We start from the raw sequence: 15722 nt of genomic DNA, 5'->3' as shown, positions 1-15722 counted from the left end.
AAAAACTAAAAACAACTTTGGAGTTATGCTTGCAACTCAGAGCACACAAATTATTGCAAGTCATAAACATACTCATCTGCTGCTTTGTTACAAAGCAGAGAAAGCTACGCTGCTAACAGGAAGAGATGAATGTGTTTGTAATGTTAGTTGTCTGCTTGCTATCAATATTTGAGGTTTTGATTATCTTTTTTTAAGATTTTAATTTGGCAGCTATGCTTTTCACTTTTTCAAGGCTTTTTTTGTTTGTTCATTTACATCAAGTAAGACAAAGCTTGCCTCTAATTTAGAGCTTTAATTATTCTGGAGTGGATTTACAACAGACAGTGCTGAATACTCAGGGCATTTAGAAACTCTAAGTAGTGCCAGACATGGTTACTCAGTTGTGAAATACTGTATTCCTTAGATAGCACTTCTACTCCCTGGCTGCAGATGTCCAATTTAAAATTTCATTCATTTAGACCTGTGTAACAATGTTAGTCACCCAAAAGACTCAGAACAGGCTCTGCTGTAATCTGTCCCTTGTCACAGGATACACAAGCCAGGAGCAGTAGGGGATGCAGAGCTTCAAATCCCTATGTGGACGGCTGCTTATGATCCCCTCCTTTGGCTACGATTAGGGAAACAACACAATCCTCTGAGCTAGAATGAAACAAGACATCAGGTTGTAAATAAGTTTTACTAAAAATATTTGAACAAGGTATTGCAAAGTTGGAAGTATTTACAACAGTTGCTGAAATATCCAGCATTTAAGCAATTCACCCAGGCACGGTTACAAACCACAAAAAGGGTAACAGCTTTGAGACATACTGCATGTGGTATACAAAGAACCAAATCAATTTCCAAGTCACTCGTAAGATCTGCCACCAAGGTACCTCTGAACAGGTTCTAGGCTCTTCTGGTAAACTAACCAGGCATAACAGAGTAAGTTACTTCTGGACTCAGCTCAGCAAAAATCAACGTAAGATAGATGTGTACACTTACAGTCAGGATACAGTGGACAGAACGGCACTAACATCAGTTTTCCTTCAGGATTTAAGGAGTCACTGCATTTGCAGTTCTACCTGCAAGAGGCACCACTGCACAGACCGTTTTACAAAGTGAAAGGACTGAAGACAGTTGCTGAAGATGTAGAGACAAGTTAACCTAAGTTTGATCTTTTTCAGCACTGAAGTGCAAGTCATCCTAGTGGATAAACCAAAATGATGGTTTTCCTTCTGCAGAACACACGGTAATTTCACCAGTTTACTCTTAACATCCAAGGGGACTTTTCAGAGCTAAAAGCAACTGCTACCAAAATATATGAACCTGTTGCTTTTAGATGGATTATACAAAACCCAGGACATACTGGGGAAATGTTACAATCCTAAAAGTGTTTTCGCTTCTTCACTCTGTGCCATGAGGGTTTCACTGGCATACTTCTGGAGAAGCTCCATCTTCTTTCTCCGTACAAGAGCCTCCTCAATCTGCAAATACGAAAAGAGGATGACATTCAACTTAATTGAGATGCCGAAACCAAGCATGCTTAGACATTAAAATAAGAGGAAGAAAAACACAGGGAACAAACTGTGAAAGTTAGAGGTTATGTATTAGTGTAGAAGTAGTTGAATTAAGGTGAGTCAGGACTAATACTCAACTGAAGCTCATGAAAGTCAAAAGAAGCAGTAAAATAGATGACTGTTTCAGACCTATGCTCCTACCCTTTTCAATCAGGACATTAATTGCCATTTTATTTTACTCTCAGTACAGTCACTTGAATTTTGATTCAAACAATTGTCTCAGATATAGCTTTAACAAATGCAGAACACATGGAGTTATGTCACACTAGTCCACACCCCTGAGATAAGTTCAGCGAGCGTGCCTTTTGCGTGAGCAACGGCTATGAACCTCTTACCTAATTTTGTCTAGAAGTGCCAGCAATACATGATTCTTTAACAAGCACGTACTTTAAAAATCTACTAATAGCAACCTGCAAGACTTGTTTTGATCTCAGTAATGATTTTGTATTGCTCCAGACTGTACACAGGCACACAGCATCTCTCAACAATTAGTGTTCTGAATGTTAGCTTTCTGTAATTTAGAATCTAGACGGCATAATCCCATAGATTTAAGGTATGGAGTGATCTGCCACTAAAAAAGAGAAAATATTACACTGACTACTGTCTAATTAGAAAAGATTGAAGACTGCTGTGTAAATCAGTGGTTATGTATTAGAAAGCCTGTTTTGACTCACAAAATCACAGAATCATCTAGGTTGGAAAGGACCTTGAAGATCATCTAGTCCAACCGTTAACCCAGCACTGACAGTTCCCAACTACACCATATCTCTCAGCGCTATGTCAACCCGCCTCTTGAACACCTCCAGGGATGGGGACTCCACCACCTCCCTGGGCAGTCCATTCCAATGCCTAACAACCCCTGCTGGAAAGAAATGCTTCCTAATCTAAATTCCTAGTCTAAACCTTTCCTGGCACAACTTGAGGCCATTCCCTCTTGTCCTATCGCTTGTTACTTTGTTAAAGAGGCTCATCCCCAGCTCTCTGCAAACTCCTTTCAGGTAGTTGTAGAGGGCCATGAGGTCTCCCCTCAGCCTCCTCTTCTCCAGACTAAACAACCCCAGTTCCCTCAGCTGCTTCTCATACGACATGTGCTCCAGACCCTTCACCAGCTTCGTTGCCCTTCTCTGGACATGCTCGAGTCATTCAATGGCCTTTTTGGAGTGAGGGGCCCAAAACTGAACACAGTCATCGAGGTGCGACCTCACCAGTGCCGAGCACAGGGGTAAGATCCCTTCCCTGTCCCTGCTGGCCACGCTATGGCTGATACAAGCCAGGATGCCATTGGCCTTCTTGGCCACCTGGTCACACTGCTGGCTCCTGTTCAGCCGGCTGCCAATCAACACCCCCAGGTCCCTCTCTGACTGGCAGCTCTCCAGCCACTCCTCCCCAAGCCTGTAGCGCTGCTGGGGGTTGTTGTGGTCCAAGTGCAGCACCCGGCATTTGGCCTCATTGAAGCTCATACAGTTGGCCTCAGCCCACCGCTCCAGCCTGGCCAGGTCTCTCTGCAGAGCCTCCCTACCCTCGAGCAGATCAACACTCCCACCCAACTTGGTGTCGTCTGCAAACTTACTGAGGGTGCACTCGAGCCCCTCATCCAGATCATCAATAAAGATGTTAAACAGGAGTGGAGATGCTCTCTTCATTAAGAGAATACCATCAGCCAGCAAGCAATGTTTTTAATCATTATTTCTCTCCTGCAGTTTTGACAAGCCATTACATGTGTATTTTGTTGAATGAGCAGGATTGTGACTTCACAGGAGAACACGGCATTGTCATCTGACAAGATGGCAAAGGGGGACAAACTGCCACATGCTCTCTGTGTGATGTAAAGGCACACCTACCAAAAGATACGTAACCCCAGAACCTTCTTGCCTGAGTTGTATTTCAAACAACCTATCACCGTTAAAGTAATATATACCCTAGAGCAGTTTCAAAATATAATAGTCAATTCAAGGTCGTGCCACCAAAATAATTTTAGAAAACTTATGACAGCAAACCCTGCAATTCAGAAATCATCCCATTAAATTAAAAAAAAGTCAGACTGTCAGCAGAAAAGCACAATAAAGTAGGCACTTAGGGTTATCTTGATTATAACACCACAACACTTTCCAATTTATGTAATACTTAGGAAGGTATAAGGAACTGAAGGAATGCCTCAAACATTCATCAACACAGAAAACCTCAAGGACAAGCTGCGGCCTTTGGATTAGTCCAAGGAATGTCACCCAAGGAAGCAGGAGTGTATGGAAGGACGTGCCCCTCACTCCCTTGCAGTTGCATTGTCAAACTCCTTTGATAAGCCTCAAAGGGGGAGACACTGACTGAGTGAAACCAACTGTTCATCAGTGGCTCCATGGTGTAGCCATTTGTGGCTCTACTGTGTACGGCAGACCCCATGCATGCATTGCTCAGGGGCTGGTAAGAGCTGAGCAGTTCTGCCCCAGAAGCTGGATGACTGCTCAAGAAGCATGAAGTCAGGCAAAAACCTGTGGGACCAGACGAAAAACTAAAGGTGGGCAGATATGCTGATCAGCTGATACGATGAACTTAAAAGGCAACGTAAAACTCTGCTGTGTATGCACCCACCATCGAAGTTAGATCCGGGTGTACCCACCACCCAAGATTACCAGACCTGAGACAACACTGGATCCAGGGGTGGTGATCTGGATTTCTTTGACTCTCTTTCTCTCCTTTCTTTTCCTTTCCTTTCCTTTCTTTTCTTTCTTACAGATTTATAAGAGACCACATTGCTTATTATCCTTTCCCAAGTTTAAATTGTTCTCTACCGCAAGTAAAACATTTTAACCGGTCATTTGGTGTCGTTCCACCTTAATTTAAGCCAAGAGGATCACAGAACCCTTGCGATTCTCTGGGGTTCCAGTCCAGGTCGTGACAGAAAGTTTTGAAAATTCTCAGGTGAAAAGGGTTATAGCAATAGTACCACAATTCTGGACAGTTCCACAGCATTTGCAAGAGGATTAAACAGCTGCAGAGTCAAGTCGCAGAAATAACCAATCGAGGACACTTTTATGGACGACCTGCCATGACTTAAAATCTGTCTTGCAAAAGCCAGAGTGCATCTCTGCAACTTAATTTTGTTATGTCTTACCTCCTGTTGAGATGGCACTGGAACATGCGCAATAAATTTCTGTTGGCCTTCTTCACCTTCTTTTTCCTTGCCACCTTCCTCATCAGACTAAAAAAAAAAATAAAGCCACATGAAATTTACTTTCTAAAGAGGTCATCAAAAAACACTTTTTTACTTGCTTTGCCAGAAGGAACCAGATAGAGAATGATCAACACTACAGACACAAGAAGTAGGTGAACAGGACCAAACAACACATGAATATGACAAGCATCACATTCAGGTCCTGCTCCTTGACGTTTTCAGAATGATTGCTTTCATTCCTCATATGGCTTTTCCTCTGCTGTGGCATGGGCATGAACATAAAGCTATATTCCCTCCTCTTCCATATCACTCTGGCTGCCATAGCAAAGCTATAAAGAAAAGAGGAGCGAGCTAACCACAAAGAAAGCAAGTGCTTTAAAAATATGTGCCACTTCCCTGTGTAGATATGTACTGCTTCGTTCTCACACCTGAGAGCTGGGCTTATGAATCAGAGATAATACAAACAAAACAGGGTACTGAAGGAACCACCAGTTTTACTTATGGACTATCTCCTTTTCACTCTTGTGATAAACCCACTTAGGTACAGACTGCAAAATAAGAACTAGTTTCCAGTACCCCTTTTACAGATCTCTGAGAGCAACGGCAACATCCCTCACTTCTCTTACTGGCATTGGGAGCAGGGAAAATAAAGAAACAAGAGCCATGTCACAGCAGTGACTGCAGCATCAGCAAAGCCTTGCTGTATCAGGATTCAACTACAAACAAGACCCTGGCAACCTCTGGTTTTGCTACGCATTGATGGTGTGAAATTATACTGTACAGAAAACTACCTGTGCAGTTACTGATGTAGATTGTACTTCAAAGCACGACCAATCAGTGTGAAGTTAACAACACACTGCCTTACAAATACCAGCAATCCAGGCAGTGACAGTTAAATCTCAACAAGCTGTTCGTTGTTTCTCACTCAAGTAAAAAGTCTTCCCCAGCTGCCAGCTTTCCTCGCTCTCTAAGCCTGGACCAAATGTACTCATCTACTACTGACTTTTACTCAGCAGGGACAATTGTATAGTAAGTTAGGCAGAGAGAAGGGCAGAATGCAGCAACAGACAGGTTCTTGGCAAAATAACTCTGTCCAAGAAGGCAGTGTAAAAGACACATGAAATGTTAGTTACATCACCTTAGCCATCACATACCTCATCATCGTTGACAGCATAGATGTTTACTTCCTCCTCCTCTTCCTCCTCACCTCTTGCAAGTCGTGCTTCTCTCTCCATTTTCCATTTTTCCACTGCTTCTGCTATAACTGGTTAGCAAAGGAAAATGGCAAGTGTATCTGAGAGCAAGTTAAAGCAGTATGGTCCTATTTCCAAAGCTTTTCCAACAGACTTAAACTTCTTGCTTAAATCCTCTACATCGGTAACGCACACTTACTGTAGTGCCTTGATGTAGTATCTAATAAAACGTACCAGTGTAGTGTGAGCAAACCCCAATGCTAGCATTGTGGAAGCGCGGTACTTGCTAACGCCTTAATTTGGGTACAGTTTAGACACTAAATGTCATGGTTAAATATCAACCTACTTTCTGAACTGAATAACAGGGTCACATGACCAGCCTAAGTGGCTTTTAGAGCTCTGTAACATGTCAACAGCTATAGGAATGTTGATCACCATGTAGTTAAACATGATTATGCTCCTTACAGTGACCACCCACATAAGTCTCTCTCTTTTCATCTCATAGTGCATTCCTCTTATTTTATAGCACAATTCCAATTCTGTAACCTGCTGCTAGCTAGGAGCTGTTAAGCTGCTCTATCTCTACTACACAGCAGAGTGCTAGTAAGAGTGCTAAAAGAAGTTTTAAGAAGCTTAATCAGTGACATTTCCAGTGCATAAAAACCCTAGAGGTGCAAGATTAATGCAACTAGGCAGTACAAAATGCCTACAGCAACATAAGTCAGCAGTCATTCCTCCTAGCTCTCAAAGACTAAACATTAAAATGCTCTCCCTGAGAAAGCAAGATCTAACTAGCTGCACAAGACCGCGTTTCTGTGTGGTTTTGTAACAGAAAAGATACCCCAAATTAAGAACCTTTTTCAATACTTTGTTTCACAAAAATTTAACTCTTCTGGTAACAAGCTAAAACCCACAAGAGCCCAGGCAAGTGACCCTGAGAGAATCTTAACTACGGTGCATTAATAGTACAGTAATAGTACATCTATTGGTTCTGTTAGCATCTCTAGCCTTGTTATTTCAAGTGGCACAATCACTAAAGATGGTAATTTTCTTAAATAACCCCATGAATCCAGATGAGCTACCTCTCCTGTCTGCAGTTAACAAGATCTGCAAGATGAACACCGAACGGGAGGCCTTTCTGGGAGTGCTGCACCACAAAACTTCCCTTCTTACGCTATCAATTGTCTGCCAGCCAGCTACTGTTCACTTGGTTTAAGGTTGTAGGCCATGCTGCAGGACACTGATAAGTGAAATATTTCCTTTATTCCCCTCTTCCTCCCTGTCCTATCATCTAACAAGGCACAATCTTTAACACACAACACTATGAAGATCTCACACATGGAGAAAGGATAAATACAAGCAGCGGAGGACCACACCAAGAGATATTAAGTATTGATAACAGTTACAAGCTCAACAACTTGTAATCATTTAAACATGCCACTTCCTGCAGTTTTGTTTTAAATTTTTTCTCTCTAATTCCAAAGAGATAATTGTATACAAAAAGCAGCACCGTTCAAGCAAAATCTGATGGTTTTATCTGCTGTGCTCTGTGGAAGAGCCTGCCAGGGGTTCCTATGCTAGAACCTTTTCCTACAGAGCACTGAGGATCTGCCTGCAGTTGAAGTTTCAAAAGAGGAGATGGTGAAACAAACATACAATGCAAACAGCAACAAATGCCCAGGATCAGAAAACGCTCACCAGGACTGAAAGAACTATTTAGAAAACAGCTAAGCTCTTAAAGGTGATGGGTGGCCTCTTGCTTAAAGCTACACAAATACCAGAAGATGGCACACAGCGCTGAATTTTAAAGAGGGTTTCAGGAATTAGACTCATAATCCTCAGGTCTTTACTGGGCAAGTCAATAGAAACAAAGCTGGAGAACTAAGTGAGCAGACACATGGAAAAATATTATCTACTGAGAAAGTATGTGTTTCAAAGGAAAAAATATTCACAAATGTGGTGAAGTTCCAAGATAGATGACATGTGAACAAATTAACATAGGTCACCTAGACTTTAGGGTTTCCAGAAGGTTCCCTCTAATCTCCAAGAAAACTAAGCAGCTATGTTCATGAATAAATAAGTAGGTAACACAGGAAACAGATGGTACAGTCAGTTTTCACAAAGGAGGGAGATAACCACTTGAGTTCCATAGATCTCCCTGCTGCAACCTACTCTTTTACATTCTTAAGCATGAAAAAGTTGGGGAAAAAAGGAGATTTTGCTTCAGTAGTGAATCACTTGCTGACAATATTAAATCTTTAACAACAGCAAAGATAAAAGCCGACTAACGCACACCCCCTCACCCCAGAAATGCCTTACACAGTAGTGACTTGGATACCTAGTGACAGATGAAAGCTGACAGCTAAGCACAATACAACAACCTGCAGGGGTAAAAAAAAACCCAACAGACAACTTCAGAGTCCACCATCATCCCTTCTTGGAGTGCTTTATGCAGGTTTTGAATCTCACATACCTTTCTTTTCATGTTCTTGTTCCAGTGGCTCCAGAATACCATCATCTTCATCCCTGTAGCCATAGTACTCTGCATCAATGGCTTTCATAAGCTCAGCTCGAGTTTTCCGAGGTGGTGGGAGGGCTGAAAGAGCAGGACTGTCTTTCACCCAGGTCCATCTTGACAGCTTGCTGTGCATTCCTGGTTCCTATCAACCTCACAGCCACTACAGCTACCTCGCTTCAGCTAGTAACCAACATGCGACCTGAACTGCTGTCAGTATCAGGAGTAGTGGTATTTTACTCTGGCCTGCACAAGACAGTTTGAATACTGGACCTGATGCTTCATACTGCACAGTTCCCACCCTGTGGCAATTCTACACTGTCACACATGCAGTTGTTTCCCCCCCCTGTACTGAAGTCCCAGTACTGAGCAAGACTACTATATGAAAGGAACTAAAAAACTGTCCCAACCTGGCCCAGCTCATGCAGTACTTCCCATAGTTTTTCTCTGCAGATGGCAAGTTATAAAGAGCTGATTCAGCAGGCCTACCTCACTTTCAGGTTCAAGTAATTCCCACTCATTCTATGACAAATCAATATATTTATCCACTTACATTAGTTTTTCCAATTATGAAAGCTGATTCCTGCTTCTAAAATTATGTTCAAGCCAACTTCCCTTTTGGTTTTTGGTTTGGTTTTGTTGTTTTTTTTTTTTTTTTATTCTGAACTCAGAGTACTGTTTACAACTTATTAATACAGTTAACCCATGCTGGAAAGTTGCTCTAGAACATCAGTCCTTACCATCTGGAACTCCCAGCAGAAAGGAGAGCTCACTCTTCTCTGTATTTCTTTAATTGCAAACAGCCAAAGGTGTTCTTTGCCCAAAGTAGTATTTAATTAATTACTTGTGTCCAGCATTTCATTCAGCTGATTGACAGGTTTGACATTTAGCTGATTAACAGTCAGAACATGCTGTTACTAGCATTCCCCACCTACTACAACAGACATTTTCCTCAAGATAATACAACTATGTAGATTCATGTCTGGGAAGAGTTACTATTTACTTACGTTCCTTTTCAAAAAGTTCTCTAACTCCTGGTAAATCCTTTGCAGCTCCAAAATATTTGTAACCTCTGTTTCCCGGAACTTCTTTCCCTTCATGATCTAACATTTTTGGTCCAATCCTCTGGAAAATAAGCAGAGTTCTTTGTTTACAATTTTATTCCTCTTCCATCTCATATTTCCTGTTTTCCTGGGCATCTTGCTAGTTTAAAGGATTAAGAAAGGAGATATGCTAGACCAGTTCAAACCACCCCACAAGTAGAATGCCCTCACAGCCCATTTTTATATAGGTTCTCTACTTTTAGTACAAATCACACATTTAAAATGACCATGCAAACTCTAGAGAATCCATACCGGATTAACCTTCACAAAATATCTAAACCTGTCTCATTCTCTGTACTAGTATATTTAGGTATCAGATAAACAAGCACTACTAAATCTGACAATGAGCATACATTTGATGTTTTGGCAAGTGAGAGCTAGTGTCATTATTTCATTTTGAGCAGTAACTAGGTGAGCCAAGTGAAAACCCTTCTACAGGGTGATAAGAGTACAACATAGAAAACCAAAACCTACTGATGGGTAAAATCAGACCAGCCTTGCAAAGTCTTATCAGGAAGGCAAGACCCCTTGGACTGGTGTCCCAAATGAAAAGTCTGATTTGCTCATCATGGAAACAGTTATTTCTTTGAACACAACCTAACATCTTTAGGGGCTGAATAGAATTCCTCTCTAATGAATGCTGACCAAGTAATACACAACTAAATGTTGCACAGATTCTTCTCATTAGTCACTTTACTTGTAAGCAGAACAACCATGTACTACAAAATAATTTATACTTACAGCATAATCAGGACCTCCTAGCTCCTTTATTCTGAATTCCCAGTGTCCTTTCTCCCTCAGAAGTTTGTTTATTTCATCATTCAGGTCCCGAATTCTGAATTCACCTAATCCAGCTGTCAGAGCGGAAAAAGGCAATAAATTAGGCAGCGTACTAGAAGCACCAAAGTAATTTCACAATTTATGCATTGCAAACAGTACAGTTCACATGACACATCATTTTTACTGTAACTGCTTAGGATGGAGATACAAAAAAATAAAACGTAATTCGAAAGATCTTACCATTCTGAATCTGTGCCACTTTCTTGGAAATTTCTCCAATGATCTAGTTAAATAAGAACACAAGTGAATTTCTCAAAAAAAAGAGGCTAGGAAAGACTCAAAAAACCCCTAGAAAGATCCAGCTTCTAAGTTGGCTTTTTGATCTAGAAAATGGATGTGAGCCTATCAATTTGAAATATCAACATATATTTTATTCAGACACAAATATAACACCTCAGACACTTAAACAACATGGAAACATTTTTACAGCTGTACACGTGATGAGGGCAGGAGCACGTGAAGTACAAAGGCTGAGAGAGAACTGGGTTTGATCTGCCTTAAGAGAAGGCAAAAAGGGAATAACCTATTGCTGTCTTCAACTACCTTATGGAGGGTAGAGAGAAGACAGAGCCAGACTGCTTGAGAGGTGCATGACAACAGGACAAGTAGCAACAAACACAAGTTGGAACCGGGGAAATTCTGCTTAAATTCAAGGGTACAAAAAAAAAATCATTAAGAAAGTAATCAAACAGTGGAACAGGGACCCCAAAAACCTGTGGAGTCCAAATCCCTAAAGATATTAAAAACTCAGTTGGGCATGGCCATGGGCAACTGGACACGATAGGAGCTGCTTTGAACACTGTGGTGAACTATACCATCTTCCAATCTAAATTATTCTGTGATTTAGCTCTCAGCATACTGAAGAATTCTGAAAAAAACTGTAAGCAGGCTGTCTAATTAGGAAGTGCTAAAGTTCTACCCACTACAGAATTAGAAAAATCTATAGCTTGACATTACCTGTCGCCTCCATTTCTCAGCTTTAGGCAATTCATTACACTCTGATGCAAGGAAAGGTCTTCGTTCCTGTTTGACAGAAAGCCACACATCATGAAGTTTTAACCTAACATCAATATATTCACGGCATTTCATGCAAACTTTATTGCTTGATTAACCCCAAACTACACCACCAAGCTCCAGTGCCGCCTTCTCCCACTGATTTTTAGTAAGTGGAAAACAATGGCGATTTACAGCCCTGCCAAATTAAACTATCACAGAATATAAAAATCTACTTAAATCCACTTTATTCAAAACCAAATCTGTCACCTGTTTTTTCAAAACATTTTACAATCCTCTCCAATAAAAATAATGTTCAGGTCGGTTGAATTACATCATCATTTTCAGTATACCGGCATCTAAATAAAATCCACTCTCTTCCACGTAGCTATTAAGTTTAAGACTTTTCTCAATTGCTACCATATAATGTAATTTTTTTCCAAGATGATTTTGTTTTGTACTCTCTCAACTACAGTTTATCCAAAACAGCTTTTCCCCAACATTCTTCACATTCTGTTGACTTGCTTACACAGACTAATACTCCATCTTACCTCTAGGACTCTGTGTGCAGTTGTTTTGTCCCTTTTTCTACAGTACTTCCACAGCTTTACCTTTTATACATTAAAAAGCCTTCCTTCACATAATATACCAGAAACTCTACTCCATCTTATTCTTTGGCTGTTGTTCACTGAATCTTTTCCACTACAGTTTCCCTAAACTGTTATTTTCCACTTTACTGTTTCACATTGCTTGCACTCGTGTGTAAAACATCATTTCTCAAGGTGCAAACATAGGACACCTCAGATAGTTTCCAGAATTCCTTTGTCAGTTCCCCAAAATTCAAAATTGTAAACCTGTCCAAAAAAAGTTATTGAGAACACTCTGATCCCACATAAATATTCTTGCAATCCGAGTTATGATTCAGTGAAAATTGTACAGGAATATCCAGACATAGTTGAGAATCAGTCTCCAAGGTTCTGTGTGGGTTTAGGGGTGCTATTTCTTTCATTATAATGGTGGGGGTTTTTTAATTAAGAAGTTGCTAAGTCCATTTCTTTGTCAATCTTACACCAATCAAAAAAAAGCGCTGCATGACACTGAAGATAATTATGAACAGATGCACAGCTATCATGTGTTGGGTTAATAACATGCCAATGTTATGTCTCATGCAAGCCTCGAGTTCACCATGATCCTGAAGGCCCTCTGTTTCATGGTTACTGTTTTGTCAAAATATACCAAAGAACAAGATTATAAGAATTTCTCTACCTCTTCCGGGAAGAAATCCAAAGAAACCTTGTGATCACTGTCAGTAAAAATAAGTGTATGTGCATCAATTTGAGTACATGGTTGCACAAGGAGACAACTTCAAAAATAATTCTCATTTTCTGCCCAGCATGCTGCCTCTATTTATAGCATTACTGTAGTTTGCTTTTTTTCCAAACTATTACATATTCTACCTACATTATGTAAAAAAATTAAGTGATGTTCAATTTGCACTTTCTCCTTGGCCAGAATATACCTCTGAAACATACATACAAATAAATTTGTAAACAGGTTATTCAGATCAGAAAATTCTATTCACCATTGCTGTTTTGTGTCGCTGAAATACAGCCCCTACTTCAGCTGCTTTCCAGCTGACTAATGTCAGACTCCTGTAGGATACCTGTATCCGCCACACGACCCCTCTGACAGCTGTCACGCAGCTCTGTACACGGCTTGCATGCCACTCCAGACTAGAGCTAACAAAGCTTTAGGTTTTTTACACCATACCTTAACTTTTCCTTCTTCAAGCTGAGCTTGCCGAAATCTTGCCAAGGCCGTCCTAAAGAAAAGAAAGGATGCAGATTTACTTTTACAAATCTACATTACAACAGAAACAAGTTTTGCTCTGGATGTTTATTATTGACTTAATTACAGTCTGTAGAAAACAAAGGAAGGGCTTGAACACATTCATTGGCTAGCTCTTCCAGCTAGAGACTTCTTCAACACTACAATCCTCAGTGGTTAATTTCTTAGATAAAGATAAATCCTGGTAAGCACCTAATTATTTTTTCAGTTTAGCATATGCTAGCATGTTAGATATTAGCAGCAAAAGGATGTCAACAAGTTATAAGCACAAGCATTAAGTTTACATATCTTATCTAGGGATACATCAAAAAGCAAACAAGAAACTCAAGAGGAAAAAAAAGCTTCAGTAAGGAAAGCAGCAGTTGGTAACCAAGTTTATTAACATCACCAAAATATTCTGAGTCTCTCACAACTGAGCAGAGACTGCACACACTACCGCTTACTAATACAGTTTTATTTATTTACTAGATATTCAACAGTTACGTTAAAAAGCACAAAACAGTTGAATGCATTTAATACCTTTAACAGCACACCTATACCCTGCATCTAAGCCAATTATCTAGGCTCCACCTGCTGTTAAGAGGTATTTCCAGAACAAAAATCACACCATCCAGTCCAGTGTCCCAGACGCACTGGATGGGATCACTGTAAGATTGCACTTCACCAGCTATTAGACAGCTGTAATCTCTTCAGCTTCTCCTTGAATTACAAGCATTTTAGGTAAAAGAACAAACATGAGACAAATATATTGAAAAGCCTCTGATCTAGTAGTTCGAAATATGTGGCCTGCAAACCTTTTTGAAAAATACTCAAGAAAGTCAATACAAAAATAAGTATTTAAAACCCATCGGTTTAACTGAAGCCACTCCCAAGCGAGAATTATACTTAAACCAATGCTAACAGATTTCACAGAATCATCTAGGTTGGAAGGGAACTTGAAGATCATCTAGTCCAACCGTCAACCCAGCACTGGCAGATCCCAACTACACCAGATCCCTCAGCGCTATGTCAACCCGACTCTTCAACCCCTCCAGGGATGGGGACTCCACCACCTCCCTGGGCAGCCCATTCCAACGCCCAACAACCCCGTCTGGAAAGAAATGCTTCCTAATATCCAGTCTAAACCTTCCCTGGTGCCACTTGAGGCCATTACCTCTTGTCCTATCGCTCATTACTTGGTTAAAGAGACTCATCCCCCCTCTCTGCACCCTCCTTTCAGGCAGTTGTAGAGGGCCATGAGGTCTCCCCTCAGCCTCCTCTTCTCCAGACTAAAGCCCCCCAGTTCCCTCAGCCGCTCCCCATCAGACCTGTGCTCCAGACCCTGCACCAGCTCCGTTGCCCTTCTCTGGACACGCTCGAGTCATTCAATGGCCTTTTTGGAGTGAGGGGCCCAAAACTGAACACAGTCATCGAGGTGCGGCCTCACCAGTGCCGAGCACAGGGGCAAGATCCCTTCCCTGTCCCTGCCGGCCACGCTATTGCTGATGCAAGCCAGGATGCCATTGGCCTTCTTGGCCACCTGGGCACACTGCTGGCTCATGTTTAGCCAGCTGTCAATCAACACCCCCAGGTCCCTAAATTGCTGCATTTCTATCTAGCCTGTTCCAAAAGCTGGAACTGCCTGGAACTGCCTAGAGCCAGCACAGGCCATTAGGACCCATTTCACACCTTGCTGCAGCTCTGCCCAGCACAGCCACCCAGCCCCACACCCCCGGGTGTACAGACACACGACAGCCCTCCTACTCCCACCGCCTCCAGACCACCATAACATCTGCAAGTAAGTACCGAAAAGCATTATTAAACTCCAAATGCTTTTCAAAAGGCTGCACAGCGAGTCCCACTGGGTAAGCACGGCTCTGTGGGTGTGACCCACGGCACAGAGGGTGCAGATGTGTCTGAAACCAGAGTCTCAGACGTGCGGGGCTGTGTAACACCCGAGCATGACCACGCTGCTTTGAAGGAACACCAGGTAACACAGATGGCTCCCGGGGACCCGCAGGGCTGCGAGGTCGCTACCCCAAGGCCAGAGCAAGCGGAGCTTGTACTGCAGTGTCCGCTCAGGGCTGTGAGCACAGGCAGTGCCCCCCCCGCCGTACTTACATGGCCTTTTCCGCGTTTCGAGCCTGAAAAAGAGAAAACAGACGCCGTGTTACTGACGCGCACGGCAGCGCCTCCCCGCCCCTCGCTTCCAAGCGCCTGGAATGAGGGAACGGACACCGGGCCCCCGCCTCGCTCCTCATCCCCGCCAGCCCGCCCGGCGCAGGAGCCACCGGCCGCGCGGCGGCCTCGCTCTCCGCGGAGCCCCCATCGCCGGGCCCCGGGACGGCGGCGCCTCGCACTCACCATGGCGCCGACCAGCCCCTCGGGCCCCGCGCCGCCCCGCCGGAGACCGCCGCCCGCCGCGCCAGGGAAGCCCCGGACGGAGCCGCGCCGACACCCCGCAACGGCAACCGGCCCCCGCTGCGCACGCGCGGCACGGGGCTGCGCGGCGCCTCCGCCGCCTCG

The 15722-nt window shown here is 42.6% G+C and overlaps 1 protein-coding gene across 1 annotated transcript; it reads right to left on the bottom strand.

Annotated features, from left to right (window-relative positions):
* Positions 1-657: 657 nt before the first annotated feature.
* Positions 658-15722, bottom strand: ISY1 (ISY1 splicing factor homolog). The gene is made up of 11 exons (XM_074879756.1): positions 15561-15722; positions 15318-15340; positions 13140-13191; positions 11334-11399; positions 10557-10599; positions 10278-10390; positions 9441-9558; positions 8392-8514; positions 5880-5989; positions 4666-4752; positions 658-1463 (listed from the first exon to the last, which is right to left on the bottom strand). Exons 1-11 carry the CDS (start codon positions 15561-15563, stop codon positions 1356-1358), a joined length of 846 nt encoding a protein of 281 aa, XP_074735857.1. The 5' UTR covers positions 15564-15722; the 3' UTR covers positions 658-1355.

Source organism: Strix uralensis, chromosome 10 (assembly GCF_047716275.1).
Source record: "Strix uralensis isolate ZFMK-TIS-50842 chromosome 10, bStrUra1, whole genome shotgun sequence".
Taxonomy (NCBI): domain Eukaryota; kingdom Metazoa; phylum Chordata; class Aves; order Strigiformes; family Strigidae; genus Strix; species Strix uralensis.
Note: the sequence above shows the minus strand (reverse complement) of the source record. Positions and strands in the feature narration are given on the sequence as shown.

Bases quoted from the DNA above. Each gene is read 5' to 3' on its own strand.
- ISY1 (XM_074879756.1), bottom strand. The intron at 10,391-10,556 runs GTAAGATCTTTC...CCGCTCTGACAG, and splicing joins AGTGGCACAGATTCAGAATG to CTGGATTAGGTGAATTCAGA. The intron at 4,753-5,879 runs GTATGTGATGGC...TTTTTTTTTTAG, and splicing joins ATGCTGTCAACGATGATGAG to TCTGATGAGGAAGGTGGCAA.